Source organism: Schistocerca cancellata, chromosome 2 (genome assembly GCF_023864275.1).
Source record: "Schistocerca cancellata isolate TAMUIC-IGC-003103 chromosome 2, iqSchCanc2.1, whole genome shotgun sequence".
NCBI classification, from domain to species: Eukaryota; Metazoa; Arthropoda; class Insecta; order Orthoptera; family Acrididae; genus Schistocerca; species Schistocerca cancellata.
In genome coordinates, this window is record NC_064627.1 from 1,147,955,129 (window position 1) to 1,147,982,606 (window position 27,478).

Sequence of the window (27,478 nt, forward strand, 5' to 3'; positions counted from 1 at the left end):
CCCCCTGATGGCCTTACCATCAAATTACCCATCTCTGGTTGCTACCCCTCCTTCCACAATGACCTCCACCTGTTCAGATTCCGCCAATCCTTAGCCCTCACCAACATAGTCCTGCAAAACCATATCAACCAAGCCCAATCCTCCTTGCAGTACCTCCTCTCCATCTGCAAAATTTCCTGCTATGCAATCCCAAATTCCTGGAACCCATAACACACATTGAAACCCTTGCCCTGCAGGAACTTGAGCAACATGCACAACGCCACCTCAAAAAGCTCTCTATCCTACTCACTTCGTACTCCCGCCTCGGAGTACCACTGCCCACCACTTCTACAACCACCTCCAAACTTCCCCTCACGCCCTCTCAGAGCTGACAAACCCTGTCTCGCAGACCTACTACATTTAACCCACCCTTCAAAAATCCCTCCCACCACCACACAGAACCCAGAACCTATACAGACTCACAACACAGTTATGAACCTTTCCTCCAGAAGCCTTAGTCCCACAGAAAAATCAGTCCTTTCCAAGGACCTCACCTTTTGCCCCCACTCCCAAATTCAACCATGCTGGACTAGTTAAAGACCCTCTTTCCTTCTCCCGGTCCCTACAATGGAAACACTTTTTCGCTACCAACCCGATCAATCACTCAACCAAAGACCAATATTTAACCTTGCCTAACTCAGTTCGCTCCTCCATCCAATCGTGATCCACCCCCACTGCCTCCAAACCACCCCCTGTTAACTTTCCAGACTTTCCTAACCTCGAACCTCGCCTCAACATTGTTCCCCAAATCCCTCAACATACAAACTAACCTTACATCCGCAGAAAGAACCGCAGTCCACCTTCTAAAAACTGATCCCGACCTTATAATCCTACCTGCTGACAAAGGCTCCACCACTGTTGTTTTGAACCACAAGGATTACATGGCAGAAGGACTCCTCATCTGTCAGATACTTCCACCTACAAACCACACCACAGTGATCCCATTCCAGTAATCCAGCAGGATCTCCAGTCACTACTCAAATCCTTAGGCCCATCCCAGAACCTGTCCCCAGAGTCCATCTCTCTACTTACCCCTACCACTCCCCACACTCCCACCTTCTACATGCTTCCTAAAGTCCATAAACCCAACCACCCAGGACACCACATTGTGGCCGGTTACTGTGCCCCCACTGAGAGAATCTCTGCTCTCGTAGACCAACACCTTCAACCTATTACCTGGAACTATCCTCCTATATAAAAGATACCAACAATTTCCTCGACCGACTCTCCACAGTTCCTGTCCCTTTACCACATGGTGCCCTTCTCGTCACTATTGATGCCACCTCCCTGTACACTAATATTCCTAATGCCCATGGCCTTACTGCTGTCGAACACTACCTTTCCAGACACCTTATGGATTCCAGACCAACAACCTCCTTCCTAGTCTCCATGACCAACCATGTCCTCACCCACAATTACTTCTCCTTTGAGGGCAGTACCTACAAACAAATCCGCAGTATGGCTATGGGAACCTGCATGGCACCATCCTATGCTAACCTATTCATGGGCCATCTAGAGGAATCCTTCCTGAAAACCCAGAATCCTACACCCCTCACCTGGTTCAGATTCATTGATGACATCTTTACTATCTGCATTGAAAGTGAGGACACCTTATTCACATTCCTCCAGAGCCTCAACAACTTCTCCCCCATTTGCTTCATCTTGTCCTACTCAACCCAACAAGCCACCTTCCTAGATGTTGACCTTCACCTCAGAGATGGCTACATCAGTACCTCCGTCCAGATCAAACCTACTAACCACCAGCAATACCTCCACTTTGACAGCTGCCACCCATTCCATACCAAGAAGTCCCTTCTGTACAGCCTAGCCACTCGTGGTCGTCGCATCTGTAATGAGGAGCAGTCCCTATCAAAATATACCGAGAGTCTCACTGAAGCCTTCGCTGACCGTAATTATCCCCCCCCCCCCCCCCCCAATCCTTGTACAAAAACAAATCTCCCATGCCTTATCTTTCCAGTCTCCCACCACCTCCCAAAATGCCACAGTCTGGCCACAGAGCAGCATTCCCCTTGTAACTCAGTACCATCCAGTACCGGAGCAACTGAATTACATTCTCCGCCACGGTTTCGACTACCTCTCGTCGTGCCCTGAAATGGGAAATGTCCTGCCCACTATCGTTCCCACCGCTCCTACAGTGGTATTCCACGGTCCACCGAACCTACACAACATACTCATCCATCCTTACACAACCCCTGATCCCAATCCTTTACCTCATAGCTCGTACCCCTGTAATAGACCTAGATGCAAGAACTGTCCCATACATCCTCCTACCACCCCTTACTCCAGACCAGTCACTAACATCACCTATCCCATCAAAGGCAGGGCTACCTGTGAAACCAGTCATGTGATTTACAAGCTAAGCTGCAATCTCTGTGCTGCATTCTATGTAGGCATGACAACCAACAAGGTATCTGTCTGCATGAATGGCCACCAACAAACTGTAGCCAAGAAACAAGTGGACCACCCTGTTGCTGAACACACTGCCAGACATGATATCCCTGATCTTAATGACTGCTTCACAGCCTGTGCCATATGGATCCTTCCCACCAACACCAGCTTTTCTGAATAGCGCAGGTGGGAACTTTCCGTGCAATACATCCTACGTTCCCGTAACCCTCCTGGCCTCAACCTTCATTAGTCACTGTCCTCATCCATCCAGCCCCCTCCCTCCACACCCAGTCTTTTAATTTCTTTTATTTCTCTCCTTTCCACTACTTCCCCCCCCCCCCCCCCCCCCAATATCACCTCACCTTCTCTCCTGCCCTTTGTCTAAACTACAACACTTCACTGTCCGCCACTCCCACCATACTATCCCTCCCCTTCCCCACCCCAGCCTCCTTCTTACCTCGACCCAGTCGCCACTCCCATAATGCACTGGTGCTGCTGTTCGCAGTGTGGTCTCAGCTCTTTGAGACTGCTGATGTGTGTGCAGTTTTGTGTGTGTGTGTGTGTCATATTTTAGAAGGCATTGCAGCTCCTTATTTGTTGCGTAATATTAGTATTTGCTGTTAATGAAATGTTATATTTCAATTTCTTTGTACTGGTTGCTTTTCATTTTATTTCTCTGTTGCACCTTCTTTTGATTTGTCGTTTATATTGTGCTTTTTGCCTTTCATTTACTTATCAGAGGGTAAACATCATTTATTATCTTTGCCTCCCTTATGCACACAGCTGCTTCTTAATTTCCTGTAATTTCATTTTAGTAGTAACATGGAATTTTATCAGATTTAAAAAATACATTATATGAGACTGTATGACTTCCTGTTAAGTTTTAACTTACCCACTCAGCTGCACCCCTGCCAGATATAAACTCCAAATATAAAGACTTTTTTTTTTGGGTGAATGCACAGTGAATGTATTGATACCAAATATCTAAATATCTGCATTTGTCCAAGCAAAGAATGCGCTATGTACTATTTATTAGAAGTTGCTACAGAAACCAAGACAATTCACGAGATATATTTCCTGCAGATGCCCTGTGCATCAGAAGGAAGTACTCACACACACTGGGGAAAACAGCATGGGAAGATTAGTTCAGAGAGCCAGTGTGTTAATTTTCACAACACCAACTGAGTAACAGAAACTGTGCTGGCTACCTACTTTTCCACCATACCCAAGTCATTGCATTCAATGTGATACTCTTCAATGTAAGTAACTTAATCTGGAACATCAAAGAATATCTATGAATTATATGTCAAATATTGTCACATTAAGTAGATCAGAATGCAAAGAAAAGAGACAGCAATATGTTTTCACAGTAGTAATAAGTCTATCTATCTGTCCAAGATTCTGGACAGAAATATGATATGTACAAGAAAATATACACTTTTATCCAATAAATCTGATATAATAAAAATATGAAGTAGATCCTAGTTTTATTTGCGGTCAGCCGAAAAGGCCAAAAAATGATGAACAGTTGATAAATGTTCTCATTCAGCCTGCAGAAAAGCACTACAATTTTTCAACACAAGTTAGTATAGAAGCATTACACTTGTAATTTATACTTCCTTTGTTTTGGGTGCCATGATCTGTTCAGTGGAACATCTTGGGATGGAATCCAAACATCCATAGGTACCTAAAGATAGCTTTGTATCTAATAAAGCATGTTGTTGTTGTGGTCTTCAGTCCAGAGACTGGTTTGATGCAGGTCTCCATGTTACTCTATTCTGTGCAAGCATCATCATCTCCCAGAACCTACTGCAACCTACATCCTTCTGAATCTGCTTAATGTATTCATCTCTTGGTCTCCCTCTACGATTTTTACCCTCTACACTGTCTTCCAATACTAAATTGGTGATCCCTTGATGCCTCAGAACATGTTTTACTAACTGGTCCCTCCTTCTAGTGAAGGTGTGCCACAAATTTCTCTTCTCCCTAATTCCATTCAATACCTCCTCATTAGTTATGTGATCTACCCATCTAATCTTCAACATTCTTCTGTAGCTCCACATTTCAAAAGCTTCTATTCTCTTCTTGTCCAAACTATTTATCGTCCACGTTTCACTTCCATGCATGGCCACACTCCATACAAATACTTTCAGAAATGGCTTCCTGACACTTAAATCTATACTCGATGTTAACAAATTTCTCTTCTTCAAAAACACTTTCCTTGCCATTGTCAGTCTACATTTTATATCCTCTCTACTTCTACCATCAGCAGTTACTTTGCTCCCCAAATAGCAAAACTCCTTTACTACTTTAAGTGTCTCATTTTCTAATCTAATTCCCTCAGCATCACCCAACTTAATTCGACTACATTCCATTATCCTTGTTTTGCTTTTGTTGATGTTAATCTTATATCCTCCTTTCAAGACACTGTCCATTCCGTTCAGCTGCTCCTCCAGGTCCTTTGCTGTCTCTGACTGAATTACAATGTCATCGGCGAACCTCAAAGTTTTTATTTCTTCTCCATGGATTTTAATTCCTACTCAAAATTTTTCTTTTGTTTCCTTTACTGCTTGCTCAATATACAGATTGAATAACATCGGGGAGAGGCTACAACCCTGTCTCACTCCCTTCCCAACCACTGCCTCCCTTTCATGTCCCTCGACTCTTATAACTGCCATCTGGTTGTTTCTGTAAAAATTGTAAATAGCCTTTCATTCTTTGTATTTTACCCCTGCCACCTTCATAATTTGAAAGAGAGTATGCCAGTCAACATTGTCAAAAGCTTTCTCAAAGCCTACAAATGCTAGAAACGTAGGTTTGCCTTTCCTTAATCTATTTTCTGAGATAAGTCGTAGGGTCAGTATTGCCTCATTTGTTCCAATATTTCTACAGAATCCAAACTGATCTTCCCCGAGGCCGGCTTCTACCAGTTTTTCCATTCATCTGTAAATAATTTGTGTTAGTATTTTGCAGCAATGGCTTATTAAACTGATAGTTCAGAAATTTTCACATCTGTCAACACCTGCTTTCTTTGGGATTGGAATTATTATGTTCTTCTTGAAGTCTGAGGGTATTTCGCCTGTCTCATACATCTTGCTCTCCAGGTGGCAGAGTTTTACCAGGGCTGGCTCTCCTAAGGCTATCAGTAGTTCTAATGGAATGTTGTCTACTCCTGGGGCCTTGTTCGGCTTAGGTCTTTCAGTGCTCTGTCAAACTCTTCACTCAGTATCATATCTCCCATTTCATGTTCATTCTACATCCTCTTCCATTTCCTAAATACTGTCCTCAAGTACATCACCCTTTTACAGACCCTCTATATACTCCTTCCGCATTTCTGCTTTCCCTTCTTTGCTTAGAACTACATTTCCATCTGAGCTCTTGATATTCATACAAGAGGTTCTCTTTTCTCCAGAAGTCTCTTTAATTTTCCTGTAGGCAGTATCTGTCTTACCCCTAGTGAGATATGCCTCTACGTCCTTACATTGGTCCTCTAGCCATCCCTGCTTAGCCATTTTACACTGTCGATCTCATTTTTGAGACGTTTGTATTCCTTTTTGCCTGCTTCATTTACTGTATTTTTATATTTTCTCCTTTCATCAATTAAATTCAATATATGCTGTGTTAGCAAGAATTTCTACTAGCCCTCGTCTTTTTAACTACTTGATCCCCTGCTGCCTTCACTATTTCATCCCTCAAAGCTACCCATTCTTCTTCTGCTGTATTTATTTCCCCCATTCCTGTCAATCCTTCCCTGATGTTCTCCCTAAAACACTCTACAACCTCTGGTTCTGTCAGTTTATCCAGATCCCATCTCCTTAAATTCCCACCTTTTTGCACTTTCTTCAGTTTTAATCTACAGTTCATAACCAATAGATTGTGGTCAGAGTCCACGTCTGCCCCTGGAAATGTCTTACAATTTAAAACCTGATTCCTAAATCTCTGTCTTACCATTATATAAGGTATCTGAAACCTTCGAGTATCTCCAGGCCTCTTCCATGTATACAACCTTCTTTTATGATTCTTGAACCAAGTGTTAGCTATGATTAAGTTATGATTTGTGCAAAATTCTGCCAGGCGACTTCCTCTTTCATTTCTTACCATCATTCCATATTCACCTACTACGTTTCCTTGTCTTCCTTTTCCTACTATCGAGTTCCAGTCACCCATGACTATTAAATTTTCATCTCCCTTCACTTTCTGAATAATTTCTTTTATCTCATCATACATTTCATCAATCTCTTCGTCATCTGCGGAGCTAATTGGCATATAAACTTTTACTGCTGTGGTAGGCATGAGCTTCATATCTATCTTGGCCGCAATAATGCATTCACTATGGTGTTTGTAGTAGCTTACCTGCACTCCTATTTTTTCATTCATTATTATATCTACTCCAGCATTATCCCTATTTGATTTTGTATTTATAACCCCGTATTCACCTGACTTAAAGTCTTGTTCCTCCTGCCACCGAACTTCACTAATTCCCACTGTATCTCACTTTAACCTATCCATTTCCCTTTTTAAATTTTCTAATCTACCTGCCCGATTAAGGGATCTGACATTCCACACTCCGATACATAGAATGCCAGTTTTCTTTCTCCTGATAACGATGTCCTCCAGAGTAGTCCCCGCCCAGAAATCCGAATGGGGGACTATTTTACCTCCAGAATATTTTACCCAAGAGGACGCCATCGTCATTTAACCATACAGTAAAGCTGCATGCCCTCAGGAAAAATTATGGCTGTAGTTACCATTTGCTTCCAGCTGTTCGCAGTACCAGCACAGAAAGGCTGTTTTGGTTAGTGTTACTGTTATAACGTCAAGTTGAACACATATATTTCAAAATGACACAACACATGTAGGTCACAGAGCAAGTTGACAAAACAAGACATGTGAACACGGTAACATTCAAATCAGCACTGAGTCCAAGTCTGGCGGCCGCTGGCTGCTTGGCCGCTTAGGTGGCGCGGCTGCTGCATGGCTGGCAGGCAGCGCCGCATATAGAGGACGCGCGTAACTGTGTGGCGGTACTTTGAAAGATCGGCAAGTCACAACAGTTACAAGGCCAGATCAGTCATCACCCAGACTCTTGCCCCTGCAACTACTGAAAAGGCTGCTGCCTCTCTTCAGGAACCACACATTTGTCCCGCCTCTCAACAGATAACCTTCCGTTGTGGTTGCACCTACAGTACGACTATCTGTTTTGCTGAGGCACGCAAACCTCCCCACCAACGGCAAGGCATAGAGCAGGAAAAACTGAAACATGGAAGTATTTGTCACATGGATGATAGGATTTATTATGTCAGCTTGTTGATTAAAAAAAAGTATTTTAGGAAGCCAAACTGGGAGACAATTAACAAATTGTGCTCAGAAAATAGTCATCTATCGTAGATCACTTTCTCAAAATTTTTTGAAAAGACTCTAGACAGTGAAATAGCTCTCTAATTACTACAGCAAAATTTAGTCTGTCATGAGGCATGACATTGATTTCAAAGGTAGCTGAAGCATAATTCAGGAAAGTCAGTGCAATGTTAATATACCGTCAGAAACACCATTCATTTTGTTAGATGCTGCATGCACCATCAGCACACGCAAACGCGCGTGTGCCCAAACACACACACACTATTGGGGCTGGGGGGGGTGGGGGAGGGTGGAGGAAGATTATGGGAGTGGAGGATGGGCTGTAAGGATAGCTCCCACCTGTGCAGCTCAGGAAAGCTAGTGATGGTGGGAAGGATCCAAATGGCACGGATTGTGAAGCAGCCAATGAAACCTTACATGTTGTGCTATGATGCTTGTTTTGCCACTCAGTGGTCCAGTTTGTTTTTGGCAACAGTTTGGCGATGGTCATTCATTCTATTTGACAGCTGGGTGGTTGTAATACCACTGTAAAACATTGTGCAGTGTTTGCAGCAGAGCTAGTATATAACATGGCTGCTTTCATAGGTGGCCCGGCCTTTGATGGGGTAGGATAAGCCTCTGACGGTACTGGAGTAGATAGTGCTGGGTGGCTGGATTGGGCAGACCTTGCATCTGGGTCTTCCGTAGGGTTATGATCCCTGTGGCAGGGGATTGGGGGTGAGAGTAGCATAGGAATGGATTAGCTGATGAAGGACATGGTTCAGTCTTTCCAGTCTGGAGTGGTATTGGGTGACAAAGGGGTGGTTCTTTGTGGTTGGTTCTTGGGATAGGTGTGAGAATTGGGTGCGTGTGAGGATATGGCATGGGAGATTTGTTTGTGAATTTGGTCCAGAGGCCTTTGTGTGGATGGATCCATCTAAGAGGAGGAAATTGACATCTAGGAAGGTGGCGTGATGGGTGGAGGAGGACCAGGTGAAGTGGATGGGAGAGAAGGTGTTGAGATTGTGGAAGAATGAGGATAAGGTGCCCTGGTCTTGTGTCCAGATTATAAAGATGTCATCAATAAACCTGAATCAGACCATGGGTTTGGGATATTTAGGAGCAAGGAATGTATCCTGTAGGTGGCCTACGAAAAGGTTGGCATAGCACGGGTGAAGTAGTTATGGGTTAGGATGTACGATGGGGCTTTGAAAAGTTCTCGGAACGGAATAGAAAAAAAAAGTACTTACATCACTGAAACTTTTTATTTTTCAATGTAGTCTCCTTGTAGATTAATGCAATTGGTCCAGCAATGTTCCAGTGCCTTGATCCCATTTTGAAAATGAGTTTCCTGCAGGCCTGCAAAATAGTTGTCAACTCTGGATATCAGTTCTTTGTTTGAAGTGAATCTGTATCCACCAAGAAAAATTTTCAGTTTTGGGTAGAGATGGAAGTCTGATGGAGTCATATCAGTTGAATATAAGGCGGGTGTGGCAACAATTCATATCTTGGTTCGTGTAATTTTTCCATGGCAACGGCACATGTGTGTGGGTGTGCATTGATCCAGCGTCAAGGGTAGCGGCACCCATCTTGCAGAGAATTTTTTCATTTTTAATTCTTCAATTAAAATGTGATGTACTTTTTCAGATGACATCTGGCAAGCTTGAGCAATTTCATGCACTTTGTCTCCGATCCTCCATCACTATTTTGTGCAATTTTGCAATGATTTTTGGAGTAGTGACACATCTTGGCTGACCACTGTGCAGATCATCATCTAAGCTCATCTGACCAAATTTAAATTCATTTGTCCACTTGGCAACAGTTGAATATGAAGGGGCAGAGTCCCCCAGTGTATTCTGGAAATCGGCATGGATGTCATTTGCTTTCTTACCTATCTTTACGAAGTACTTGATTTGATTTTATTTTATTAGGGAAGCAAAAAACAACATTGGTCAAGCCCCCTGCTGCCCTCACTGAAACAGAGTTTACTGTGCTGTATCGTTGTCTCTAGTAAAGCCAACCAATGCCCTTGAACAGTGCAAGGAGATCCTTTACCAGTGCTTTGCTTGACACAATTTCTTCAGGTCTGGTTGATGCGAATATTCTGTGTCTTTTAATTTCCAGTGCCTCACATTCAAAGATCAAATGTGATGCGGTTTCCTCTCCCACTCCACATCTCCTACATTTGGGGTCCTCTTCTATTATTCTCATTATATGTAGGTGTTTTTTTGAAATTCTCACGGCCTGTCAATAGTCCAACCACGAGTTTCATTTCTCTCCTGTTCAAGTCCAGGATTGAGAGACTTCTCTCAGAACGTGGCTTCAGCATCAATACCTTGCCATGTTTTTTTTCTTTTGGACTTCAGCCCAATATTCTACATGCTCTCTCTTTGTCCAGTCTCATAGTTTTATTTTGATCATGGCCTTGGTGATTGTCAGGACAAGTTCTGGTGTAATAAAGGGTGTCGTCACCCCTATGCTGGCCAACCTATTGACTTGCTCATTACCTTTAATCCCTGAGTGACCAGGGACCCACACTAGGTTTACCCTATTGCTTTCTCCTAGCTCCACAAGGACTTTGTGGCTTTCTGCCACAATCTTTGATCTTGTTGCAGAGGCTGCCAGTGCTTTCAGGGTTGCTTGGCTGTCTGAATAAATGAAATGCTGCTTGAAACACGGTGGCCGTCTTCCCTAGAGAGATTGCACTCTCCAGCCTTGGCTGCACTCCATATACCTCGGCCCCAACACCTTGGTCAGTTTTCGAACTGTCAGTGAACCAGACTATGTCCCCAATACAGTGTCAAAATTTTTTCTCCCAGAGCTCTCTACTTCCAATTACCAGTATGGTGTCGAAATTTGTTCTCCCAGAGCCCTCTACTTCCAGTTACTTCATTGAAAGGCTTGTTGAAGCAGCTAGGAATTAGTATATAGTCGGCCGGCATTTCCCCAAACATACCTATGTCTACCTCACTCACAAGGGAACCTCCCCATCGCACCCCCCTCAGATTTAGTTATAAGTTGGTACAGTGGATAGGCCTTGAAAAACTGAACACAGAACAATCGAGAAAACAGGAAGAAGTTGTGTGGAACTATGGAAAAAATAAGCAAAATATACAAACTGAGTAGCCCATGCGCAAGATAAGCAACATCAAGGATAATGTGAACTCGGGAGCGCCGTGGTCCCGTGGTTAGTGTGTGCAACTGTGGAACGAGAGGTCCATGGTTCAAGTCTTCCCTCGAGTGAAAAGTTTACTTTTTTTATTTTCGCAAAGTTATGATATGTCCGTTCGTTCATTGACGTCTCTGTTCACTGTAAAAGTTTAGTGTTTATGTTTTGCGACCGCACCACAAAACCGTGCGATTAGTAGACGAAAGGACCTGCCTGTCCAATGGGAACCAAAAATATTTGATCGCAAGGTCATAGGTCATAGGTCAACCGATTCCTCCACAGGAATATGTTGTCACATGACAGGAATATGTTGTCAACCCACCTAACTTGTACACTTGGCGAATGGGTAAAAAGATTATTCTACCTTGCCCGATTTAGGTTTTCTAGTGGATGTGATAATCAATCCCAAAAAAGTGATGAAAACATAAGAGTTTGTCACGTAAACTGCAAAAAATGAATGCAACTGTTTCACAGTCGCACAGTTTTCCCTGTGCTCTGTCAAAACATATGTTTTTAACATTTTTCAAATTTTTCGGTTTAGGTGTAGCGTCCCCATACTACAGCGCAGTTACCTCACATCGGACGGAAGGACGGACAGATAATAATTGTCTGAAAATAAAAAAATTAAACTTTTCACTCGAAGGTGGTCTTGAACCAAGGACCTCTTGTTCGGCAGCTGCTCACGCTAACCATGGGACCACGGCGTTCCTGAGCTCAGATGTCCTTGATATTGCCTATCATGCACATGGACTACTCAGTTTGTATATTTTGCTTATTTTTTTCATAGTTCCACACAACTTCTTCCTGTTTTCTCGATTGATCTGTGTTCAGTTTTTCAACGCCTATCCACTGTGCCAACTTATAACTAAATCCGAGGGGGGGGGGGTGTGATGGGGAGATTCCCTTGTCAGTATTTTACTGTGAGATCCTGGATACCCCAGTGAGTTGCAGTTTTTTGCCAGTCTTTAACCTGTGTGCTCCAGCTGCTGCCTCCATCTTCACCCACAGGTGTAATGGGGGCATGTTCAGCATGGTTACCGTCCCATGGCGAAGCAGGCCAATCTCTGCACCTTAGCAAGGTCCTTGCAGCTACTTGCTGGCCTAGTTTTTTTCACCACACTGATGCCCCATAAGTGATCATAGGTCTTACTAGTATGGTGTATATCCTGTACATACTCTTGGGGCTGAAGCCCCAGTTTTTACCACAAGCTCTCCTGGTACGCTTTAGAGTACCTTTTGTCTTGTAACAGGTGCTCCTTACATGAGGGGTCCACAATAGTTCCTCATCCATTGTTACCCCTATATATTTCACTATCCCTTTCACTGGTAGAGTTTCACCAAGAAGCTGGAGATTCCAATATTTGCATTGGATCTGCTTCCTTGTAAGTGGTACTACAACAGTGTTCTTAGGACAAACCCTTAGATCCTGTTTCCTGCACCAATTTTGCGCAGTGTTCAATGCTGCTTGTGCCATAGCTCTGTACTTGAAAATTTGCCAAGTATTACTATGACAAGATCATCTGCGTGTCCCTGACAAAAGTACTGTCTAGAGTTTAATTCTACAATAAGTTCTTCACCACAAGGTTCCACAGTAGAGGGAACAGGACCACTCCTTGTGGACAGCCTCTGGTGGTGTTGATTACCATTTTTTCTTGCATCATTGTGGCTTCTAGCTTTCTACCACTGAGCATGGCTCTAATCCACCTGCAAATGGTGGTCTCCAAGCCATGCACCTCTGCTGCCTTAACCATGGATTCTAAGGTTGTGTTGCTAAAAGCCCCTTTGATGTCCAAGAAGATGCAGAGGGCTACTTCCTGAAGTGTAGTGCAAGTTGGTGGAGTACAATTTCACACAATTTTCCTGTTTGGCATGCATGTTCATGTATGTGTAGAGGGACTCTAGTTAACCTCCTCTCTCTAACGTGCACGTTGACCAGTTTTTCTAATTTTTTAAGAAGTAAGGAGGACGGACTGATTAGTCTTGTATCCTTGACCTTGGTATGATCAATTCTCCATGACTTTGGAATGAAGACAACATTCACTGCCGTCCAGACATTACGAATGATTCCTGCTGCTAAGCTAACCCTAAATAACCTGCATAGGAATCTAATTAAGTTCACTCCTGCTTGTTGCAGGAGCATTGGAAAAATTCCATATGCACCAGGTGACTTGAACAGTTGGAATTTTCTCACCGCCCATTGGATTTTACTCTGGTCAGTACATTCTCTGGCAGATTCCCAGTTTTCCTTTCGAATACCTGAAAACTGATTCTCACAGGGATTTCATCCTGGTCTATGTTGTCTGTCAGAGTACATTGAGGAAAATGAGTCTTGAGTAGTAGTTCCAGCATTTCATGTGCTGTCCTTGTATACTCCCCATGCTCTTTCCCTAAGTTCCTCCTGGATTAGTGGATATCGTAGTGAGGATTTTGTGAAGTCTGGCCTGAACAGCCGTACCCTCTACCTTCTCACAGAATACCTCCCAGGACGCCTGCTTTGCTTGCTTGATTGCAAGATTGTATTTTACAAGGGCCTCCTGATATTCTGCCCATTGTTCTTTCCTTCTCGCACAGTTAAACAGTCTTCATACCTGTTTCCTCTGTGATTCCAAGTTGTTGTTCCACCAAGCTACAGTCCTATTCATGCACTTCTTGGTGATTGAGCAGTTGTCATGGTATGAGGTCATGATGCCTCTGTTACCTCCTCAAACTCTAGTGGATTCCCTATTGAAGTGCTGACTTCCGATAGGCTTGAGTCGAGGTCCCTCCTATATGCTTCCCAGTCCGTTTTCATGGGATTCCTATAGAACATCGTTTACCTATTGCCCATTTCAGCCTCAAACTTAATATACATATGGTCCGATGAGGATGGCTCTAAAGCCACATGCCATTGTTTGACATAGCTTTTCTTATATTTCTAGCATAATCCAGCTTACCTCGAGCACCGCCGAGGCCCGATACACCCCCTTTATATAAATAGGGTTCCTGAATCAGGGCCACGTCCATTTCTTGTCTTCCCAGAAGACGACTCAGGACAGCAGTGGGCCCTTCACTGTGTTGCAGATTTATCTGCAGCACATTCAGTCTCCATCTTGCCACCATTGTCACTTCTGATGTCTTTGATTACCCTGACAGCAACCTGTGAGAACCCCAAGAATAGTCTCAGGTCCTGTTCCCGCATTGCCTTCAGGGACTTCTCTCCGACTTCCGCCACAAGGGTTTGGCCACTTGGTGCAAGCTTGTGATTGATTACCTTCCAATCCTCTGTCAAGATTTTCGAGTTTTGAGATCCTGTTTGCTCAGTCAGAGTCTATGGAGAGGTATACTTAAGGAGTTTTGGCACCCAGATTAATATCTTTGTGGTTTTGAAGAGCTCAGCCGCTGTCTTTACCAGCAGCTTCGCATACTTCCACGATGATGTTAGGGGCACCTTTTCCTTAAGCCAGTTCACTTTACCCACCCCCTCACAGACAAAGATCAGTGCACCGTGATCGAGACATTCTCCTGAATTTGGGTCCTGGACCAGCGCCCCCCAATCTTTTTGAGAGCCATCTGCACGAGCTGCTCCTGCTGTGAGGTGGTCTTGACCAGTGGATAGTCTTGCTGGATAACCGCCATCTTACAAACTGAGACTGCAGTATTATAGATCTGTTTCCCCATTTCTTGCCTCAGCTTTTTCTGGATACACTTATCCTGAGAAGTGGGAGTCTTAGATTCCTCCCTTGTTTTCTTACTGCCTGCCCTTGATGTAGAAGGGATATGTACACCCCCTTCGCCCTGAGACAGGTTTTCTTTGAGGTCTTGGGCTCAAGCCCTTTTAGTCCCATCCACTTTTATTTAGGAAGCCACTCTTTTCCTTCCGTTAGCTTTTGTTCTCTAAGAAGTTTGCTCCCCTGAGCCCCAGACACGTCTTTAATCTTAATCTGGTCCAACTTCTTAGTAACTATTCCCACTTCTGGAACAGGTCTGTCCACCTGTTCAGCTGAGGGGATGTTTTCTTCGGTTCCAGCCCCGATGTTTGGGTGTCTGAGGTCTCAACTTGCCCCTCAGTTTTGCTATCTTTTTGTGTCCATTTTGCTCCCACAAGACTTGGGAATCTAATCGGTCCACACCACGGAAACCCCATGCGGTGCAAGGAAAAAATTACTCAGGGAGCTCACCCGGTATCCCTGAGGCTCCATTCACGACACATCTTCCCATCCCTCGGCACGGATTGCATCACACCTTGAGTTAGGTCCTGAGGAGTTGGGAAAGGACAAGGAATGGATGTGGGATGACAGTTCGTTGTGGGGCACACTTAGTCTGGTCCATCGGCCAAGACCTTACCGACCGTAGGTTCCCGTAGCCAGCATAGGCCTCAGCTTCACTTTAACACACAAGCCTCTCCAGATGCACAGAATTGCTGCTTTGAGGTAGTGTGCTTGAATCTCGTTCCCCCCCCCCCCCCCCCCCCCCCCCCCCCCCCGCCCCCCGTCCATATCACTGTGTGTCTATTAAATTCTGTAACCAAAATAAGGATTGTATGAAACTGTCCATTGATAGGGTATGCAGCAGTTTCCAAAATGAATCTAATGCATCTTTATTTGGTTGGTTATTGGTAGGTGGAATAAAAAATGAAATAAGTGGATAACACTTACATACGAGGGTTGGAACTTTAATAGTGGCAACTATTTATTTACAGCTTGTATAATATAGATAAGTGTTTCAAAGTCTTACTCACCTTCAGAGTAGTTACCAGCATTGTGTATAACCAATTGCCAGCAATGTGGAAGTCGTAGGATACTCTTAGCAGTGCCAGTTGTGTTGACAGTTCAAGCGGCTCAGTCTATTGCCCGACAAATTTGTAGCAGTTCTGAAGTGAATGCCGTGAAGTGTTTCCTTCAGCTTAGAAATTGAGTTGAACTCACAATGGCTTAAGCCAGGGGAGTGCAGTAGGCGGTATAGCACTTAGCAGCCCCATCAGTCAAACAAATCAGTAACATCTTGCGCTGTACGTGCTGGAGCATTGTCCTGCAAAATGATGGACAGGTCCTGCAGAAAGTGTTATCACTTCTGTCTTTAAGCTGGTCGTAGGATGTGTTCCAAATATGAGCAGCATAGAGACAGAAATGATGACACTTTCTGCAGGACCTGACCACTTTCTGCAGGAAAATGCTCAAGCATGTACAATGCAAGCTGTTACTGATTTGTTTGACTGATGGGGCTGCTAAGTGCTATACCACCTACTGCACTCCTCTGACTTAAGCCCTGGTGTGTTCAACTCGATTGCTAAACTGAAGGAAACACTTCACAGCATTCGCTTCGGAATTGCTACAAATTTGTCGAGTAATAGACCACGCCGCTCAAACTGTCAACACAACTGGCACTGCTAAGAGTATCCTACGACTTCCATATTGTTGGCAACGGTTTATACACAATGCTGGTAGCTACTTTGAAGGTGAGTAAAACTTTGAAACATTTATCTATTTTATACAAGCTGTAAATAAATAGTTGCCCCTATTAAAGTTCCAAACCTCGTATATGCTTGTCTCCGCCCCAATATCGTGTCTGTTCATTGAATACGTCTCTTTTTTTGTACTATTGTTTAGTTTTCATATTTACACTTGGTGGCTCAGTGGTAAAATGCCATATTACAAATCCAAAGGTCTGGCTTCGATCTCCGGGCAGTCCTAGGATTTTTATCTATCACTTACCCAATGTTAATAGTAAAAGAAATAATGTGAATATATATATGTCTATATTTCTAAAATAACATTTCCTCTTTTTGTAGGATGAAATATTTTCAGCAACACGTCGTTTTGTTGTTCTGAAAGATTTAACAGTGCAGCTGGCAGACTTGCAGAATCAAGAATTTGAAGACAATGTCATGACTGTTAAATATGTGCCCTTATTTGAGGCCCAGTTAGACGATGAAAACAAGACTGATATAACAAACACTTTTAACTCAAGAAATGTTTCTAGTGTACTTGATGGGAACTCATCAGATGAGACAGATGATATTGATTATTATGCACATGAGAAAAAACGTGCTCGTAGTTCTTCAAGATCAAAAGGTAAAATGGTTTTGAAAATATTTGTATTTTTGTCGTAGGAGAGAAATTTTGTAAAGGAATCCTGTAAGATACAACTTTTGAAGTTGGTAGATTGTCTATCCATCAATGGCAAAGCACAAAACTATCTTGGCACTCACTCATGATAAACTTCTGATTGTCATTGAAATCATTGTTCCTCTTTTTTATGAGGGCGAGTGTTGGGGAGGCGATGTTGCAAATAAAGTCACTCAGTTATGACGTTTTATCATCTGAGTGCTCAATGCCTGCAACAGTGATCTTTTTCTGTCATGGATGGAGGACTGTTGCATTCATGAAGAAGGGGTTGCAGTAAAAAGTCACTATTTATGTTATCAAATTTATTTTTTATACTTTATTGATTTTGGATGTTTTCACTTATTAAATAGAAGACATACACAGAAGTTATTCCACATAACAAGTAGTAGATTTAATATATCTTCTTAATTCTCGCACAACCCTTTAAACTCGTTTGTAAAGTACCTACAAACTGTTCAAAACAGTATGCTAACATTTCTATAATCACAATAAAAGGAAGAAGAAAATGCAGGTATGAAGAACAAATATTAGAGCTAATAAGTATTTTACGGTACTTCTAACTGTGCACAGTCCATAAATGTGTATGAAAACACCACAGGTCGGTAAAGTTTAACATAAATAAATGACTGGGTGCTGCAGTTCATACCTTGATTGTGATTTCCCTGTTCAGTATAATTGCATTTCACTACATTCACTGTCCACAAGCTCCTTGTACAAGAAAGAGAATATTTCGTGCCTTCATCATTTGCCTTAACTTACGTGACATGTGAGTGAAGTATGGGAAATATTGTATCTGGTTCCAAGGATAAAATTATTGTATACTGGTATCAGACTTCCTGCCATTGTAGCACAACAAACAAACCATACTGGAAGCAACACCTTTTGACAAGATATTTAATGTGCTGTATCATTGAAGCTGCATATTTTTAGAATACACAAGTTTAAATACAATATCCACCAAATAGCTTCCAAAACACTGAAATTAAGAGGGCGGCTGCTCAATTTGCTGCTGCCTGCCGGTTACAGCGAGCACATCAGATGTGATCAAATCAGCCAATTATAACATGGCTTCTTCTTCATGTGCATACACAAATTAATATACATACAGTATAGAAACAAGCAGAGCTTTGCCTTCATGTGTAATTTTGGTTGTCGCAAGTATTGGCTGCTGCTTTTTCAGGGATGTGATTAGTCTCGGATGGAAGAGCACAGCTTAAATTGCTCTGAGTGAAGCAATGACATTCCTTTTCAGTTTGCGAGAAATGTTTGGCTGTTTCTTCCCAAAGTACGAGATCTGTTCAAAATATTCCACAGAATTTGTAATTTTTTGCCAATGGTGTATCAGAGCAAAATGTGGCTGGAACCCTTGCACATGCCTGTGTCTAATGTGTAACTGCCAGAAGTTTCATTGTTGTGTGTCTTAGTTATTGTTCAGTGCTGTATTAAGGAGAACATTGTGTTGCGCAGTTTGTGGATTTAAAGATGGCAGAGTTAGAGGAGCAACACGTCTGCATTAAATTGTGTGTGAAATTCAAGGAAACTTGTACAGAGACACACCAAATGAAGCAGAAAGCCTACAGCGATGAGTGTTTTATTAGCCACACTCGGTGCTACGAATGGTTCACACAGTTTAAAAATGGCCAGATGGAAGTTAGATGACTCTCGTTCAGGATGCCCTTCAACATCTGCTGACAACACTTATGTCAAGAACATCAACGTAATTGTGCATGGCAATCAATGACTCACTGTCCGAGAGATCGTAGAAGGATGTAACATTTCAGTTGGATCATGTCATGAAATCCTGATACAGCATCCTGGAATGCATTATGTTGCTGCCAAGTTCATTCCACAGCTCATGAGTCAAGATCGGAAAGACATCCATCTCACAATCTGTGAAGAGCTTTTGGATCGTGCCAGTGAAAACGAGATGTTTCTTAAGAGAAACATAATTTCCGAAGTTGAAAACCTCATTAAAAGGATGAATATTTGCAACGATAGACAAGATAAAAGAAAATTTGCAGACAGCATTTCATGTAATCCAGCAAGAGGCATACCAAGACTGCTTCCAGAAGTGGAAATGGCATTGGGAGTGGTTCATCAATTGTGGAGGAGAGTATTTCGAAGGAGACTATACACAATAAGTGAAAGGTAAGTGCAGAAAAAATTTGTGGATAAAGTTCCAGAATTTTTTGAACAGACCTTGTATGTCACTGTTTGTATATCACAATTTTGTAGGGTATTGCTAGATTTGGATTAACAACACAGCTTAAATTGCTGGAAATGAAACAGTGACATTGAAATTCTTCGTTGACACATATATTTGGCTGCTGTTCTCTGAATAGGTCCAGTATCCAGAGTGGAGTTAGGCTGTTTTTACTGAAAGAATGTAGTATTTTTAATTTTTGCTGTGTTAATTTTACTCATTCGTAACTAGTTTCAGCCTTGTAGGCCATTCTCAAGTCATTTTGTGGTTCTGTACAAAATAGGTATATTGTATTACTGTAAACATAATTGAAATATATTTATCTGCAACAAAAAACTATGCTTTGTGTTTTGCATTGTCAGCATCTTTAAATTTGTGTTTTCTATTCATTGCTATCTTTTTGGCTTGACAACTTGACATTTACAAAGGTATTATATTGATCAAAGAGTAAAGCTAAGTGTGTAATAAATGGAATAATAATTTCAAATACTTTGACTATATGCCTATAGTTGAGGAAAGTTAAAAAAAATAGCAAGAAATAAGAGTAAACAATAAAATAAACATAAATATTAAAGTATATAAAATAAATTGTGTGGTAAATGTATTTAAAATCATTTACATTCACATAATTACATTTCTATTCTTGGAGGTAATATAACATATTTTATTTTGTACAGATCTACAAAATCACTTGAAAATGGCCTAGAAGGATGAAACTAATTGTGAACAAATAAAATTACTATAGTGAAAGTGGAAAATATAAAGAAAATGTTTCTTTTTATCTTGCGATTTCCAAGGATTTGGTTAGGCTGAGACGGGAGCACAGCTTGAATTGGCACAAAAATCTTGTTGTGGTGATAAACTTATCACTATCATAGCCCATGGTTGAGGTTAGGTTGGAAGGCAGCAATTTGGTTATTAGTTGGTGAAGCCAACAAATGTGACAGCTAAAAAACCTGGATGTGCTGATAACTGTAGCTTGTTCCATAGCAAAGGAATGTCTAATTTTGCTTGCTTGTCAAGAATATTCAGCTATTTTTCAAAATATATTGCACTTTCTGAGGGTATGGATAGGCAGGAAACTAAGAGCACAACTTCAGTTTGTGGAGACAACTAGTTGTTGTAACTTAGCTTATAAATTTGTTCAGGAAACTGTCAGTATTCAAGCAGAATTATAGCTCGTCATGGCTAGTTTGTAGCATATCCCTAGTGCTTGCTCCATATAAGTCAAATGTGATGCTATTTTGCAACTGAAGTCAATAACGTATCAAGCCCTGTGATATATTGTGAAATTTGGGCCCATTTGAAGGCGAATATAGTGTCCATAGTTTTTGGATTTTGTGGATTATGGTCATAATGGGTGAAGTATGATTTACTAAAGCAGGTGCAATGTGCCATGTAACTTTTTACTGAACAAGGACTCTGTTTCTAGTGCTGATGGAGGGTGCAGAATGGTAGTCGCATGCTAAATGTGTAATGCATGTCCAAGCAGAGTGCCAGGATCTGCACATGGTTCGGTGTTCTGCGAGTGATGGTCTAAAAAATCTGACTTCTCTGCCATGTGTGCCTCCATGTGTTATCCAAAGATGAGACTTCTCACAAATTTTGGAATGTGTTCGCATATGGTAACTGACTGTCTTCCTCCTGTCATGAACTGTGTATTGAGCAGGAGAGAAATAATGCATAATTTTTTTTAAATTTTTTTTTTTTTGGGAGGGGGGGGGGGGTGCACGAGTAGTGGTTGAAATAGACAAGATGAAATATGGAAAAAGGAAACACAGCAAAGGCTGTGAAATCATTGAAAATTAGGTGTTTGGTAAAATTCAGGGAGGGTTGAAAAAATGCTTGCTTGAGCCTGTTGAATTTCAAACTAAATGAGAATTGATGAGAATAATCTAAGATAAGATCCCCCCCCCCCCCCCCCCCCCCCGAGATGGCAATTGTTAGCGACTGCTTCAGTTCATAAAATGCTCTAGGTATTAGAGGTCCAGCACCTTAGAGTTAACCATATTCTGAACTTTGTAGATCCAAAAGATCATTCTCTTCACACACAGAATGTGGAGAGAATGTTGGAAGATGCCAGAGGTAGCATCCCTTGATATGGCAGAAAGATCAAACGTTATGTGCATTACATAGCTGAGTATATGTTCAACTGAACATATCACTTGAAAGAAATATTACATCACTTTTTTGTTGAAGTGGATAAACTTTACCTGCTCGGTGGAACTGTGATGCAATAATTCTTTCATAGAATGCTGCATGTAAGCATGACTAGGGAAGTCAGCACCATCACTTTTCTCACTAAGAAAGGTATGTTACAGCATCACTTTGCTTGGTATTGTACATTCTGTATGTTACTTTGGGATATCTACTTTATTCGTGTCTCGCACTTAAAACTTTTTGTCATTTGTGTGTTTGCACATTGAAAATGTGATGATATGATTGGCTGATTACATCACATGTCATGTGTGTGTTGTGATTGGCTGATGAGATCCATGCACTGTGTTCTGGTTGTCTAACAAAACCACATCAGACACAGCAATCTCAGTTTCATGATTTCCAAAGCTATCATGCCATATTTGGTGGATTTAGTGTTTATACTTCCGTATTCTGAAAATAAGCAGCTTCAGTGATACAGTGCACTGAAGATCTCTCAAAAAATGTTCATTTTTGTGTTTGTATGTTTCTCTTGTGTTTACTTCTTTACTTTGCCTTTGTCTAGTATTAGCAGTGTAAACAATTCCTCTTATGTTAATAAAATGCAGATAATATGATCTCTCTGGATGGGAACTGCTTAACAGAACTGTCGAAGAAGATGAAAGGCTCACAGTGTTCTGGAATCCAGGGGTCGTCTGTGTAGAAAATAAAATGAGATTTGGAAAATGTGTTTTGGTGCTACACAAAAGACACAGAACTTTGTCCGAAAGTGACATTCCAATAGAAATCGTACTAAATATTAGATCCTCCCACCTACATCTTGTGAAATGATCACCAACGGTAAAATCAGAGAAATTGGATCTCCTGTGGAGACTTGCCAACAGTCATTCTTCACATGTGTTATTTGTGAGTGGAACAGGAAAGGTGGAAATGATAGTACGAGTAGTATCACTTGTACACTGTGCCACACTTGCATATTGTAGACGTAAACGTAAGGAGGAGCCTAGTGTGTGTAAGGGAGTCCATATATTTTTATAGATAATTTAGACAGAAAAAGATCTGCAATTGAAGTGTTGCTGACCTATTTCTTGGCCTCATAAAAGACAGAAAAAGTACAACATACAAAAATAAAATACTATAGGTAGTGAAGTTATCTTAAATAACTACAGCTGTACAATCAGAAAACAGAAAAAAATATAGGTAATATCAAACAATGGAAAATCCAGGATGGAATATAACAATATAATGAAAAGCATGGTTGCTACTCGCCATATAGCGAAGATGATGAGTCGCAGAAAGGCACAACGAAAAGACTGTCAGAATGTTAGCTTTCAGCCAACAAGGCCTTTGTCAAAAAAAAACACACACACACACACACACACACACACACACACACACACACAAAGTAGCGATGTGCAGTTCGTTTCATAGTGCAACATTACCAAGAGATTAGTAAACACAGTAAAAAATGTGAGAGAGTGGGTACTAAAGATTATTTAGAACTGTTGCCCTATCAGCCTTCTGCCCAAACTGTACAAGCTTTCCCTAGAATTCTGACTACCACATTGAGCTCTGCAGTTCACATGGCTCAGCCCATTGAGCAAGCTGAGTTCCGCACAGGATTTTGTACAGTTCACCATGTCCTCACTCTACACGAAACAAATAATAGAACAACTACCTCTTTGCCTTGCCTTTATAGATTCTGAAGAGACATTAAATTTGATCAATCATCCTGCTCTGTTTGAGGCTCTTAACATAATAATGAGTAAATCAGGGACATATTAAATCATATATAACATATGCAATACCTCTACACCATTTATGAATGTTGTTGAAGAAGTTAATGAATTTCCCATTGAAAAGGGTGTAAAACAAGGAGACTCTTGAAACTATTTTCAGCAGTCCTAGAAAAGCTGTGTCTGAGTTTAATTGGAAAACAAAGAGAATCTGTATTCTGAGAAAGAGATTAAATATCCAAAAATTTGTTCCTGGTGTTGTTCTGGGCAGATAATATAGAACAACTTTCAGATGCTAATTAGTGAAGTGGCTTTAGTCTGCTCTGAAGTTAGCCTAATAGTGAATTATGATAAAGCAAAGATCATGATAAATGAATGGACACTGGAGAGAAATATATATTGGATGTACACAATTGCAGAAGTTTGGAGAATATGTCAGTTTGAGTCAACTTTAAAATATGAAATGTGGCTTAAAACCACAATTATTTTAACATATTAAATTTGCGTGGAAAGCTTACGGAAGATAATAGTCAGTTTTCATCTGTAAGAAGTCAGTTGAGTTGAAGAAAATGGTTTTTGATCAGTGTGTACTACCAGTAATAAATTATGGCTTTGAGACATGACCATTTCAGAGTCAGAAAATTCATAGTGAATCAAAGAGGAATGAAAAGATTAATGTTGGGCTATACAAAGAAAGGGAGAAGAAAGCATAGATATCAGGTGTGCAACAAATGCCAGTGACCTAATGGAAAGAGTAAATACCTTAAAATGTCAGGCAATAGGAAGCTTGTGATCAAGTGTATAATGGGAAACAAGAACCATTATTTATTTAAGGAATGGAATTGTAGCAAGTGGAGCTAGTCATATAATATGTTGTAGAAAGCATTTCTTGGGTAGTCAAAATAAGAGGGTGTGCTTCATGTTTAATGTAGCTGAAGAGTAGACCATAAATGAGAGGGAAGTCAGTGTCACTGCAAATGCACTGAGTTAAAAAATTGCTGAAAGAAAGAATTACATTTTCCAAGGAAATTTAACAGATGGTATTGTTGTGATTTTGCCACACATGCATTCGAGTAAATGACCAGAGACTAATGGTCCTTTAACATAAGGAAATCTAAAAGTAAGAAACCAATGAAGAACTCAGTTAAAAGGTAGGCAATCAGGGCTCCATGATTGTATAACTCCTCTAATGATTATATTTCAGGGGTAGGTAGTTATTTATTTGGGTAAAGACAATTAATGTGAGCAGGAAGAGTGTTGGAAGTTGGTATGTAGTTACAATTTAGGAAGGAAAAATGTTTGCTAGCATGTAAGCCACCTACATAGGAATATTGATAAAGAGCATTATTTCATCATCAGTTGTCATCAGCAGGGTAGGGAGAGAGAAATCACTCTGCATGTCCATTCTAATTTAAGTTTTCCAGCAAATCACAAAAATCATCCTCAAAAAAGGTCTAAGTCAATTTCATTCTCAACTCTTACTCGTCTCATCTTCCTCTTGTGACTCAATGTTGATAATGATATGTAGTTAACAGTTTCACTTTTACAGTAAAATTTTTCAATCTGGTTTTGATTGTCTCACCCATTTTTACTGTCCCTACAAAAACATAAAACTCAAGATTATTGATGTTAATGTGCACAATCTACTTCTTTAATCAAATTGGTAGAATGGTTATGAATAATGGCGAAGCCACCACTTTCTCTCAAAGATTTTTACGAAAAGTTAATAATGTAAACTAGTATCTGAAGTTGTCAAACTGTAAAAATGTAGGATTAATATTTTGTATAAAAGAATTAAAAGTAATGTTAATAATTACTGTGCATAGATTTCAGGGGTATAAATTACTAGATGATTTGCTGTGCTTATTTATTCAACCATGGTGTCCACAGTTGCATGTAGATATCGTGACCCCACATCTCTCATGTTCCACCTTGTGAGTTGCTAAAAGGAACTCGTTAAACTTCGGTTACACAATAAATCAGTCTAATCTAAAAGCTGTAAATTCAACTAAATACCTAGGTGTTACAATTACAAACAACTTCAATTGGAAGGAACACACAGAAAATGTTGTGGGGAAGACTAACCAAAGACTGCATTTTATTGGCAGGACACTTAGAAAATGTAACAGACCTACTAAGGAGACTGTCTACACTACACTTGTCCGTCCTCTTTTACAATACTGCTGCACGGTGTGGGATCCTTACCAGATAGGACTGATGGAGTACATCAAAAAAGTTCAAAGAAAGGCAGCACGTTTTGTATTATCGCGAAATATGGGAGAGGATGTCACAGAAATGATACATGATTTGAGCTAGACATCATTAAAAGAGAGGCATTTTTCATTGCGACGGAATCTTCCCACAAAATTCCAATTACCAACTTTCTCCTCCAAATGCGAAAATATTTTGTTGACACCAACCTACATAGGGAGGAACGATCACCACGGTAAAATAAGGGAAATCAGAGCTCGTACGGAAAGATATAGGTGTTCATTCTTTCTGCGCACTATACGAGATTGGAATAATAGAGAATTGTGAAGGTGGTTCGATGAATCCTCTGCTAGGCACTTAAATGTAATTTGCAGAGTATCCATGTAGATGTAGATGTAGATGTAGATTTCAAGTTTCGCATTTTGAAGCAGAATTCACACCTATATTTGCATTTATCGCAAAATGGGTGACAAATTGAGGGAGCGAGCCGGCCAATCAAGGATTTATACTTTCCTTAAAATGTGTAGGTATGAACTGCATTGTGGAATCTTACATTGGTCCCCTGGAATATGCCATTTTTCTACCCTGCCCACAAAGGGTTTGACAACAAGATTTACCATTCTTGCCTTTTATTGGAGAACATTCAGCCTTCCTTAAGCAGTTACCATATCAGTCACACCCAGTAGCTCTACACATCCAAAAGTTGGAGAAGTGTGGCATGTGGTCTAAAGACACACTAGCAGTCAAGGTGCTTGCTATGTGACACTTTCCATTTATGTCAGTGTAACAGATTTTTGGTGATCCCACTGCATCAGTAATTGTTCAACAATCACCATCCTCCCTGGAGCACCTAAGAACAGTTTCCTTCTACAGTACACAGTTGTACTAATTAAGCAGTTATCAGATTATCAAGTAGATGGACTTACATTCAAGTTCTTCGACACCAACATTTCATTGTAGGACTTGATGAACTGCATACAATTCTGTGAATTTCATCTCACAGATTTGCTAAAAGAGAAATACCATTCCCATCACTTCAAACCAAAGGCTCTTTATGCAAGTTTTATCATAAGTCTTTTTTCCCATTTACCAGTACATCAGAGTATTACCACTTTCATTGCAGCAGTATGTATACTAGCCAGACTGTTTTCATTCCAGACCGCAAGAGACTATGTAAGAGCCCAGAGTCACCTAAAGCTACTACCATCAGTTCCGTTTGCAGTATGGCAGTGTCATACATCTGTCGTTTAAAACCTCGCCCAGGAAGCCTCAATCTAGAAAAATGTGTAGAGAAAGGAGTACCCCCAGGCCCATTACTTGGACGTCTGAAATCTGGTGAAGATGTTGAACTAGAGGATGGATCAGTTGTAAAGTCAGCTGAAGTGTGCTTTCCGGATGACCCAGGACCTGTTTTCCTTGGTGAGTACATACAACAAATAATTCTATGTCATTTTGATGCAAATTAAAATAGTTTCATGATGCTGATGATGAGTGTGATATTCAAGACAGAAACTAATGCACATAAATACTAAGGATGTCATATGTGGTGGATAAGATCATTTTGTGTGTTTAATAGAATGAGAGAGAGATTTTTGTATTGACATATAACGTAATGTATATTTGTATGAGAATATTGTCTTTCTGTAAACTGCATACATTATTAGACATATCCATAATGTATGTCAGAACTAAAACACTATTAACTGTCTCAGGAATATTAACATGTTTTGTACGTTTATTACATTTGGCAGAGCATTATGATAGCTAAAGCAACAGAACAGATAGAAAATTGAAATTGCAAATGATAGTTGCAAAAGGGCATGCTTACCAGGAAGAGTGAGAGGTGTGGAATAAAAGTGTGGTGCCTGTAATCTGTACAGTTGAAAGTTGAGCCTTTGTGTTGGAGGAGCTGATTCATTTGTGTACAACAAGAATGTTATATTCACATAAGGTTTCATTTGGTGATATTTTTACATGTGGGTTGAGTAATTATAATATAAAGAATGTTGTTGTTGTTGTTGTTGTTGTTGTGTTGTTGTTGTTATGGCATCATTCCAGAGACTGGTTTGATGCAGCTCTCCACACTACTCTATCGTGTGCAAGCCTCTTCATC

General features: G+C 40.9%; 1 protein-coding gene across 1 annotated transcript in view; it reads left to right on the forward strand.

The window, feature by feature from the left end:
* Positions 1–27,478, forward strand: part of LOC126163179 (ribonuclease Z, mitochondrial) — a 104,962-nt gene that overhangs the window by 16,564 nt on the left and 60,920 nt on the right. Inside the window, exons 3-4 of the mRNA XM_049920131.1 lie at positions 16,722–17,004; positions 26,524–26,784. Coding sequence (XP_049776088.1) covers positions 16,722–17,004; positions 26,524–26,784 — 544 coding nt within the window. The remainder of the gene's footprint in view (positions 1–16,721; positions 17,005–26,523; positions 26,785–27,478) is intronic.